Genomic DNA, 11530 nt, shown 5'->3' on the forward strand with positions numbered 1-11530 from the left:
TACCCTGTCGTCCCTCTGGAAAATCTGCTCACCAGAAAGGAACTGGGCTTTCCAGAGGCGCCGAACAGTCCACGAAACTTCTTCTGGGAATATTCCCTAAGTCTCTAGCTGAGGGCAATGAAACCAAAGCCCTTTTCAGCTGGATGCACGGCTGCCAGAAGGTTCTCCGAGGTGCTGTGGTCCGTCTTGGGCTGCAGAGTCGCTTTGCCCACCTCAGGGACGCCAAATATTGGAAAAAAATGGCTCCCAATATTACCAGTTAGATTGTGCCTGGGCCGGTCTGACCCTCGCTGCTGGGCCAAAGGCAGCAACTGCGGTGTATCACCCCAGACATACCTTGGCTTGCTGGTGGTTGCAGCTGGGCACTGAACAAGTCCAGGCTTGTAAGGGACCCCGTTACCTCAGGAGGGATAGCTTCAGGCGATGGTGAAGAGAAAAAGGAGAGGATTCTGCTGGAGGGTTTAATGTCCAGAGATTTATTCCATGGTTACAGAGGTCTGAACGTGAGCAACTGCTCCAACATAATCCCAACCGCATGGTCTGATCCACCTTTTAAGCTCAGGGACAGGGGGAGGGGAGGTACAGGTGAGCCACCAACCAGGTGAGAGGGGCAGGGTCTCAGGGGAAGGTGACACCCAGACAGGCCAATGACCTCTGGGCTTAGGGGCATCTTTTGAACTTGACCAACCACACGACACCTTGCTGGAATGTTAAGTCTGAGTGACAGGAGTCACTCAGCATGGGGGTAAGGGGGAAGGGAGAGAGACATAGGCACACCTGGGAAAGTGACCTGGAAGGCCAAATTGGGACAATACAGCACACCACAACAGTGTCCCTATCCCAAATGTCATCCTTCCTGGGTTTTCAGCTTCTTTTTAACATGCTAGTAAATCTTCTGTGACCCTCTGCAGTATTTCTATGGGGAAAACCACTGAAGAGCACAAGCTAAAGGATGCTACCTCCAGCTGAGCACAGGGACCAGTGGGAAAGGATGTTATATCAGCATTTTCTGTCCCTGTGCTGATACTGTTCTCCCTGGGAGGGAGCTGGGAAATCCCTATTTCTGCTGCTGTGCTCTTCCTGGTGTTTGTCACAGCTGATGCCAACCCCATATTCCCAGTGTAATGATGATTCTGGACATCTCTGAGTGTACCTGCTGGCCTTGGAAGTAACATTGATGGTTATTGAGGAGAAGGCAAGTCCCAGCATTTCTGTCTGGGAACAGAAACGTGTGGCCGTCCCTCAGTGTAGCTCTTTTGGTGACAGCGGTCGGCGGCCATGCCTGGTGCTGTTCTGTTATCATTTTTCCTTATAGCATTCTATTTTATTCCCTTCACACTTCCCACCCTTTCCAATTCCTCACTTCTTACTCAGCACTGCCCCAATGGTCCCTGGGTGCAGCTCTTTTAGAGAACAGGGCCCGTCCCAACAGGCGGCTGCTGCAGCCAGGGCAGGGGCAGGGCAAGGCACATCACAGCACTGGGGGTGCTCAGAGAGTGTTGGTTTGTGCAGTTCAGGCAGATCTAATGAATCCCAATTGTCAGAGATTTCCAGCATCTGCTACTTGGCCCCTCCTTTCCTGCATGGATTTGACAGCTCTTTTGTTTCCTCCCATAGAGCTGGAAAGCAAAATGCCCACCTGCCCCATGGCCATCCCCACCACCTTGTCTCTCTTTCTCTCCCCTTTATTTTGCAGCACTTTCTCCCTCCTCCTCCTCTCCCTGCCAGCTCCAGCAAAGCCATTTCCCCCACTGGCACCAGCTGCCTCCTGTCCCTCGCTCCCATTTTGCCCACTCTGAACTCCTGGAGCCGCCTGCCCGCGGAGCCGCAGCCGCCGTGGGGCCGGGCAATGGTGCAGGGAATGCTGGCAGGGATTCTGGGGCTGGGCTGGGCCAGGCCAGGTGCCCGGGGCCAGCAAAAGCACTCTGAGCCTCTGCTCCTGCCCCTGGGCAGGCAACAGAACACAGCAGGAAAGGCTCGGGGCTCTCAATAAAAGCAGCCAGAGATCTCTCACCCAACATGGGCAGAAGAGGCCCGGAGTGGGGAAATTAAATTTCATCGAATTGATTATCAAACAAATCAGAACAAAGGTATGATATGTTCCCCAAATCCTAGAAATGCACCTTCTCCACACTGTTCTCTCCTTCCTGGGCTTCGCTTTGTCCCCAGTTGACTGCTCCCTCCTCCCCACACAGTGGCACAGAAGGATGGAGGTTACAGTCACGTCATGTCACTGCTTCTCTCTCCAAGAGACAAATCCTTGTCCTGCTCCAGCCTGGGATTCCTCCCACAGAAGGACAGTCAGATCCTTCCCAGCAGGCAGACAGACAGACAGACTATTCTCCACAGTCAGGCGCCTGATGCTGAAAGTTGGATTCCTGCTTAGCACGTGTCAGCAGTTCTTCCTCCTCTTCCAAAAACAGTCCAAAAGTGCCACATTCTGGCCACTTGGTGATGATCTCCAGGAGCCTAGGCACAATTGGATTTCCCACTGGAGCTCGTTGTGTCGTGAGGGCAATGCCCTCACTGCAGGCAGCATGGGTGGCAGGATGGATTGCAGAGACTTCTCCTTTGCAGCCCCAGCCCAGCGCTGGCACCGGGGATGAAGAGGCACTGAGGTGACCCTGAGAGGAAGTGCAAGGCACAGGGCGCAGCTGAGGAAGGACAGCGCTGTGCTGGGCTCAGAGGTGAAGCTGGCACTGCCCAGCGTGGAGAAGGTCCTTTGTGCAGCCCCTGTTACAGGGCAGCTTGGGCCTTGCTGCAGACATACGGCCGCTCATGGGAGCAGTTCCCACTCCTGAATTTATCGTCAGCCAGGTACACACACTCGGAATCGCCGAGGACAGGAACCCTGCAGGGAGGAGCAGAGGCAGCGCTGGCTGCCAGGGGAATCCCTTGTGCCCCTGTGCCCCCAGGCCCCGCCCGGCTCCCCGGCACTCACCGGGAGCTGTAGCTGCTGCCGTCCCCCCAGTGCAGGCGCTCGCCCCGTCTGCGCAGCCCGAGCCAGTAACCGAAATCCCCGCAGAGGCGGGAGAGCAAATCCTGCCCAGGAGAGAGGAGTGGGAGCTGCCCCGGCCCCTCGGGGGGACACGTGCCCGGGGCTGCCCCTGCACGCCGGGGCTCCTTCCCTGCAAGGCCCTGGCCCAGGGCTGCAGCCCCGGCCCTGCGAGCACCGAGCCCGGCCCAGGAGCGCCCCCAGGCTGCCCTCAGCCACCCCACAGCGCCCGCAGCCCCTCACTCACTCACCATGGCCGCCTCATCCTGGGCAATGGCCAGGGAGGCATTGAGCTCAGAGCACCGTTCCTGACCCTGCTCCCACGTGCTGTAATCCCGTGAGAAGTAGTAGCAGACCCCATTGTAGCCAATCCAGTCGTGGGGACAGCACTGCAGGGTCCCAGGTGTGACTGGAACCTGTGGTGCTGCAGGGGGAAGAGGAGAAGCTCTGAGGATTCCCCTGTGCAGGGAGCAGGGAGCCTGCTCTGCCCCGAGGGGCTGGGCCCAGGCTGCTGCCCCTCCCTTACCTGCCAGCACAGCCAAGGCCGCCCCCAAAGCCAGCACCAGCACCAGCAGAATCAGCACCGCCTTGCCCACGGGATGGGACTCGAACCGTTCACCTGGAGCAGGAAAGAGCTGCTGCCTGCCAGAAGGAGAGCCGGCCCTGCAAACTGCTCAGCCCACGGCCAGGGAGCAGAGCAGGGAGCCCTAAGGCAGTGTGGGCCTCCCTCAGCTGGCAGCCAGAGAGCCAAGGGCCTGGCCACAGGCAGGGACACAGCTGTGGGCACAGGCAGGGACACAGCTGTGGGCACAGGCAGGGACACAGCTGTGGGCACAGGCTGCAGCAGGAGAACTGCACAGCCTTGGGGGCAGCTGGGGCTCTTGCTTCCAGCCACGGATGGGGCCCAGCAGAGCACGAGGCCTCTTCCAGACATCGGGAAACAGCCACACACCTGCCAGCCCTGGCCTTGGGAGGGGACACAGGCCCCTGTCTAGTGGCCAAAGGGGTGGCGCTGTACTCACCCAGGAATCTTCTGAGGTTCCCTCTCTGTTCATTGCCCATTGCTGCTGTGCCCTGGGGAGCCAGGGGCTCCCTCACACTCCCGTCCCTGGTGCAGAATCCATTCTCCACATCTGCACTCACTGCACGCTCACAAGTGGCATCCCCCTGCTTATGCCAAGAGGCTTCTTGGGCCCCAGGCAAGTGTGGAAGCGTGGCTGCTGGTTCCTCCTGGGGATGCTGGGGCTCATTTGCAACTCTAGTCATGGAGTAGAATTCACTGTTCTCCTGCTCACAGCCAGCATCTCTCTGCCTGGAACAAACAGCACCTTGCTGCGGAGACATCGGGAGTGCTGCTGGAAGATCCTTTGGGAGCTCAGCCTCGGGAACAGCTTTGCAGCCGCGCTGATGGCACCCTGAAAGGGACACGGTGAGAGGTCACTGCTGGTGCCTGTCCTGCGGGACACCGAGGCTCAGGCACGGACACCTCCCGCCCGAGCAGCGGCCCCCAGCCCGGTGCCGCACGGGCGGGAACGGTGCCGGGCACGGAGCAGCCGCCTCCGTCCTAGCGAGAGCAGCCGCGATGAGCCATCGCTGCCGCGGCACCGGCTCCATGCCGGCCATCCAGGCAAGGAGGAGAGCGCGGGCAGCCGCTCCCTCGGCTGCGATCCCAGCGCAGGGGGCACACGGGGGAAGCCGGCACCAGGAGCTCGCCAGAGCCCCCCGGCCCTCACCGCGGCCCCCTCCGCCCGCAGCGAGCCCCGAGCTGGGGCAGCACCGACCGCGGTCCCACCTGGGCTGGAGCCGCCGCCTCGCTGGGACCCGCTCCCGCCGCCGCTCCGGTCCCGGCCCGGTCACACCCACCGGCCCGGCACGGCCCGAGTCAGGTTCCGCTGTGGATGTGGGAGCGGGTTTTGCCCGTTTTGCCCAACCAGCGTTGAAAGCAGCGAGGGTCCTGCCTTCAACCGCGGTGCGCTGATGGGCGTGCCGAGCCGAGCCCCGGCCGGTGGCGATGGCCGGGCCGTGCAGCGCAGGGGGAGAGCGGAGGGGCGCGGCCCGCCGCGGGGGAGAGCGCCAGGAGCCGCTTCCCCGGGGGCTGAGGTTCTTCTGCGGGTCCTCCGACGTGGGTCCCTTTTTCCTTAGCGCGGGGTTTTCGCACAGGATTCCCAGCGACCGTCCCCTCCCACCGCACCTTTGCAGCCCAGGCAGACAAAAGTGTATTCCAGTTCTCGACGATATCCACCTGTTTTGGATTTGCACGGGAGGTATTTAGAAAAGCGATGCCAAAGTTTTAGCTACTAAAAGCTGTACAGATTCTGAGACACTAAAGAAGAAATTAAATCCCAAACAAGAGAGGTAAAAAAATGACTCAATCTTAAAACTAAAACCCACTGATAATACTATCGCAAAAAAACTTCTTTCTGTAAGACTTAGAAGTATGGAGGGATACAGTTCTAATTAATATCAAACAAAAGACTCCACAGCAAAGCAAGCAAATTTTAAAGTCACTATAATCGTAAGAAAAGCTGAAACAGAGAGAAGAGTAATAAAATTATGTGCCTCTAGGAAAAAAAAAAAATGTCTGGTCAGAACGGGTAAATGGGAGGCGGGGCCGGCGCCGCCGCCCGGCTCCGCCCCCCCGCACCGCCGACGGGCCGGCTCCGCCCACCTCTGCACGGGGCGCGCCCCAGGCCCCTCGGCACCTTTCGGCGTGGCCCCGCTCCCCGCAATGCCGCTGCCCACAGCCTCCTCCCCGCCGCCCCTGCCCTCGGACGGTCGCACTCCAAGCCTCTCCGGCCGCTGCCCGCGCTCCTGAGAGCGACACTGCCGGCCCGGCTCGGCTCGTGGCGGCCTCGCCCCAGGACAGGGAGCTGCCGGCTGCTGCTGGCCCGGGGCAGCTGCGGCTCGGAGTCCGCCTGCCGAGGGGCAAGAAGCAGCAGCCCCGGGCTGCTCACCGTTGTGCCCCGCATGATTCCCTGCCCCGGCGCCTCGGAGCCCGGGCACACCGAGCGCCGGCACGGCCGCCGCGGCTCCTGCCTGGGCACACGGAGCGGCTCCCGGCACAGAGCGCAGCGCCGAGAAGCCTCGGCCCCGGAGCAGGCAGGATGCGCCGCTTTGTGCCCGCACTCGGCGCCTGCAGCGCTTTGGGCTCTGAGGCACTGGGTTCAAGTTCATGCCGTGCCAGCCCCGAGCCGGGCACGGACACCTCCCGCCCGAGCAGCGGCCCCGAGCCCGCCCTCAGCACCGAGCGGGGCACACCCGATGGCGGGTCTCACCTGGGCTGGAGCCGCCCCCGAGCTCCGGGCGCCGCCGCCGCTCCGGTCCCGGTCAGAGCCGCCGCTCCCGGCCGCTGCCGCCGCAGAGCGAAGCCGATCTGGCTGCGGGAGGGATTTTGGCCGTGTTGAGCAAACAGCGCCGGGGGAGGAGCGAGGGGCGGGCAGGAGAGGAGGCGAGCGAGGGGGCCTGGCCTGGGGTCACAGCAAGGACAACTATTTGGCAGGGAGCCCGAGCAGCTGGAACGCACACTGGGTCATGATAAATACAGAGATGTTGTGTAGGGAGCCCGAACAGACAAGAAGGAACCTGGTCGGCGTCCAAAGCCAGCACCAGGAACTCGCCAGACACCCCCGGCCCTCACCGCGGCCCCCTCCGCCCGCAGCGAGCCCCGAGCTGGGGCAGCACCGACCGCGGGTCCCACCTGGGCTGGAGCCGCCTCCGAGCTTCGCCGCCGCCGCAGATTTGAGGTGATTTGATCAATCAAATGCGAGAACACAGCCAGTCCTGGGGCGGCCGTTTTGCTCCCCGACCCCGCCCCAGCGCTCCCCGCTCCGGGGTCGGTTCCTTCACCGTTCTCGCGCTGCCCGTAGCTACCCACCCGGATTTGAGGACCTGAACCCTTTAGCCCGGCTGAGCGCAATGGAAAATCGCGGGGCTGCCCCGCCTCACCCCGAGCCCTGGGCGGGTCCCAGCTCGGCTCTCCCCGCTCGGCTTTGCCCTCGCTGCCGCCGGCGCTTTCCCCGCTCCCGGGGCTCGGCTTTGCCCGGCGGCTCCGCTTGGCCCCGGGCGAACTCACTCCCCCCGTGGCTCCCCAGCCCTGCGGCGGGGCGAACCCCCGGCATTTGCCGAAGGGCTCTGACTGCCCCTGGGCACTGAAGCCTCACGGAGCGTGTGCTAGAATGCCGGAAACATGTGCTGAAATGCTTATTTGAAGTTAATCTTGTGTTTTTCGTGAACTCTGATTTCTCCGAGAATTGTTACTGGGGAGACTCAAAGCGGTAAATCCTGTGCTTCATTATTATTCTTGGTATGTGCAGCGTAACAAGAAGACACAACCTAATTTCTTTAACAGAAATGCTAATAACATTTAATATATTAGGCATATTAAACTAAATACAATCTCGAGAAGCTCCCGATTTGTTGGGCAGTTTGCCAAGTCATACACTGTTATTTGTTTTGGTACAGTTGCACCTTAAAAGGTCTTAGTAAATTTATGGTTACATAAAATTAGCGGCTACCATGACTTTTGCTCAGTGTTAAATTACATAGGGAATTGTATTTGTCACACTTCTCTAATGCCTCCAGTAAATCCATCAGGCCATTATTTCAGCCGTGCTTGGTTCATATTTTCAGTGCCTTTTGGTATTGATAGCAGCAGTCTAAGTTGCATTTACTCAGAAGTTTTAAGGATATTGATTCTTAGTTTGGTTATGTTTTATTTGAATATGATTTTAGTGTTGGCAAGATCAAGGAAAGTCAGATCTGGGTAATGTTATGTTTTATTATTCTCCTGAGTTAATTTTTTGAGTCATTCATGTCGAAATGGATTTCTGTCAGGGTTGGGTGTTGCTGAGGTTGGGAAGTTCCAGTCTTCTTCATTTTAATCCATTTCATGTTCTGTTCCAGTTTTATAAGATCAATTTTTACTCAGTATTAAAGATGTTAACTTTTAGTTCTCTTAAGTGTACCTCTAATTCTGCTGAGATGACACTGAATTACACTGCAATTAATTTTAAGCCTTACAATAATTTTCTTTAAATAGGTTTGTTTACATGGCAAGAAGGAGTTATTTCCTTCTATAGATAAGACAGATCCCACTGAAACAGCTGTGATGAAACACTGATAAACACCTGCTTTTGGACAGAAGAAGATACAGTTTGTTTGGCCCTTGATCCTCTCACAGATTGCACAGGTGTCAATGCTGCACTGCCTGACAGGATCATTGATTGTGATCTCTTCTGCTTTATCTCCCACAGATAACACAGGAGAGTGGGTGGTTGTTCCACATTATGGCTGTTATCCATGGTAAGCTGTTCAGTGTTTCATTGTATGGATACAGGAATGCTGGAAGAATATTGTCTCCAGTTCTTGAGACAGTCACTGCTGATAGATTGGTTCCATCATGTGAATTCACTCATTTTTATAACAGGCATTATTCATAAGACAACATTACCTTATTTATAGCTGGCTTTTCATGAACATTGACATATCTTTGTGTGACTATCCACAAGACATGGTGTCACTTTGGGCTCTCTCTGTTTTGCTCTCCAGCTGCAGGTGCATCTCTTTGAACAGGCTGTCGGCAGCCGTTCCCTGCACTGCCTGCCCAGCCTTGAGTCCCTTCTCTTGTTCCAGCAGGGTTGCTGTGCCTTCACCCAGGGCTGTCTCATGATTTTCCTGTGTTTTCAGAGTTCCAGGATGAGATCTCTGGGCTCTGTCAAAAGCCCCATCTGAGCTGAGGTCCTGTGGTCTTTCCCGACCCTTTTGTGCCACATCCTCATGGGACAGGGCTGTGACCTGCTGAGGGCAAGGCTGCTCCTGCTCTGTGGCAATCAGACACAGCCCCAGGTATTCTCACAGGAGCACTCCAGCAGTTTGCTGTGTTTGGGGCATCTCACAGCTGCTATTATTGAGAGATTTGTTTTTTAAGGTGTATGAGGGAGACCCTCCCAATGAGGGTCTGGGCTCTGGCCCGGCCCTGGCTCTACCTGGTTAGAAAATTGCCAACAAACCCAGATGTTTTCTGCCTCAAAACAATATTCAACTCTCTTGGCCTTGGCAATTTGACCCTATACCAATAGGACAGCTGTATCTATTTTTAAAGTGAGCTTGGACATCTTTCCTGGGAATGGCTCTCCAGGTCCTCACTGAAATGAGGTTTGTCAGCTGCTGCGGGCTCTGGCTGATGGTGCAGTATTTAAGACATTGATAATTATGCAATTTCACAAGTGTTATTAATTACATGAATTATCTGACTTATTCTTGATTACTGTCAGTTTCTTGTTTCACTGCATGTATTGTTTTGTTTTGATGTTCCCTTCAGGTTCACAGCAAGGGACATGCTTGTTACCTTTAAAACAGAAAGGGGAACTGGCTCCTAAAGAATGTCTGGATAATTATATTATACTAAGATATTATACTAATAATATACTAATATATTATACTAATATATTATACTAAGATATTTTTAAAGGCTTTTCTGTGTCACAGAGAGGGTGGCTGTGACAAAACTCTCTGGTTCCCTGACTTCAGGCCAGGGTGGTGAAAATGAAAAGGGGCGGGTTCGATGGAGCTGCCCAGAAAGAACTTTAATAAAGGGTGAGAAACAACAAACCTGGAGAAGCCATGCACAGTAAGAGGGGCGGGATCCAAAGACCCCAAACAAAGGGGAAGCAACAATAGATACACTCAGGGCTGGAACATTCTGGAATTGTAACCATAAGGGGGAAACAAGTAAGCACCAGGGGAGCAGAATTTGGGCAACTTAACATAAAAACACCAAAGGCTCACAGGGGAACTCTCAGGCTGGCCCTGAATTAAACAAATGATTCCCAGGGCTGGAAACCAGTGCCTGGCTCTTTTGGGGTAAAATCCAGGTGAGTCTGAGTCAAAGCTGGGCCAAGTCCCACACATGAGGATCTCCAGGTGAGTGTGCAATGGCAAGGCCTGGCTGATGGATGGACTGAGGCAGAAGGGGTGCATGTGTTTTATCATCAGCAGCTTCAAAGGGGTCACCTGCTCACCTGATCAGGCATCGATGGCCTCCGAGCAAGCGAGGCCCAGGGAGAAGAGAGGTGACCTTGTCCCCACTCAGCCTTGGTGGCCAGGACAGGGACAGAGGCAGGACTGCCAGCCAATGGCTGTGCCTGGAGACTTGGAGAGGAAACTGAACAGAGGCCTTCTGTCCTACAGTATTTACCACCCTGATGTTGTGTTCTACCAACCCTCTTCAGCTATTCCTGCTCCAGGCTCCCAGAAAGACATTCAGTGATGCCAAGGCCAACATTCCCAGCTGCTGGGCTTCCTCCTGCCAGGGCAGCACAGCCCCTGAGTTCCAGCCATAGGGGCTTTAGAACTATGGTCATTTATTTCCATTCCCTAAGAGACATTGGACGTGATTTTTGTGTTCTCCCATGCTGCAAGACCCTTTGTCAGTGACATGATTGGACTTGAGAATACAAAATTGGAGTATTGATTGATTGTAACCTGTCTTTCATGTACCTTATCCTGTACCTAATAGATAACCAGTAATAACCTTAAAAAGATTGTAATCTCAGAGGAACAAACTGCTTTAAACATCAGAATATATAAGCTTTTTTTTTTAACAAAAAGAAGGAGAATTGTTGCATATAGATAGAAATCCTATAAAAGAAATGCCTTACAATATCATGGTTTAGGCCTGCTGATTGGGCTGGCTGCAGCTCACAGCTTGTCTGTGGATTCCCAAGAGAGAGAATCAGAGGAATGAGAATCAGTCTGCAGAACAATCTATTGTTGTAAAGAAAAACAGGTTCACACTCTCAAAACCAAGAAATCTGTCTCATGCAAATCAGTGAAATATATATATATAAACAAACCAAAAATGGAGAGGTTTAGTGGAAATGCAAAATGCCATTTACTGTCCAATGAACTGTCAGAGTATTGTGACCCAATTAGATCTAACATGGTACCAGCTGATAATCCTATAAAATGTGAGCTGTGCAGTAAAGATGAGCCTTTTCTGGATAAAGAAACGGGTCACAGTTGTTTGTATTGTGACAAATCAAGGGGGACTTGTCCTCAATTTAGCTTCCTAAAATAAGTGGAAATGCAGTTTCGTTCTCAATTTCCCTCACTGAAGCCCATTCTAGGGGCTTTTCCACATCTTTTTCATCTGTGAAGGTCCCTTCAAATGGAGGCTACCCCTCGATGGAACTCTTACAGTGGCACCCTCGGCGTTCCCAGCGCAGGGGGCACACGGGGGAAGCCGCCACCTGGAACTCGGCAGAATCCCCCCGGCCCTCACCGCGGCCCCCTCCGCCCGCAGCGAGCCCCGAGCTGGGGCAGCACCGACCGCGGCCCCACCTGGGCTGGAGCCGCCTCCGAGCTCCGCCGCCGCCTCGCCGGGCTCCGGGTGTCGCCGCCGCTCCGCTCCCGTCCCGGCCGGACACAGCGGGCACGGCGCAACAGGATAAAGAAAATGTCTGGAGCGGGAGGGATTTTGGCCGTCTTGAGAAAGCAGTGTGCGGGGAGGGCAGCGGGGAGCGAGGAAGAGAGGGG

At 55.5% G+C, this 11530-nt stretch overlaps 1 protein-coding gene across 1 annotated transcript in view; it reads right to left on the reverse strand.

Annotated features, from left to right (window-relative positions):
• LOC134422277 (killer cell lectin-like receptor subfamily F member 1) overlaps positions 1-4355 on the reverse strand; it is a 49175-nt gene extending 44820 nt beyond the window's left edge. Inside the window, exon 1 of the mRNA XM_063164267.1 lies at positions 4018-4355. Within this exon, the coding sequence (XP_063020337.1) occupies positions 4018-4339 (322 nt within the window). The 5' untranslated portion in view covers positions 4340-4355. The remainder of the gene's footprint in view (positions 1-4017) is intronic.
• Between the last annotated feature and the right edge of the window lie 7175 nt (positions 4356-11530).

Source organism: Melospiza melodia, chromosome 9 (assembly GCF_035770615.1).
Source record: "Melospiza melodia melodia isolate bMelMel2 chromosome 9, bMelMel2.pri, whole genome shotgun sequence".
NCBI lineage: Eukaryota > Metazoa > Chordata > Aves > Passeriformes > Passerellidae > Melospiza > Melospiza melodia.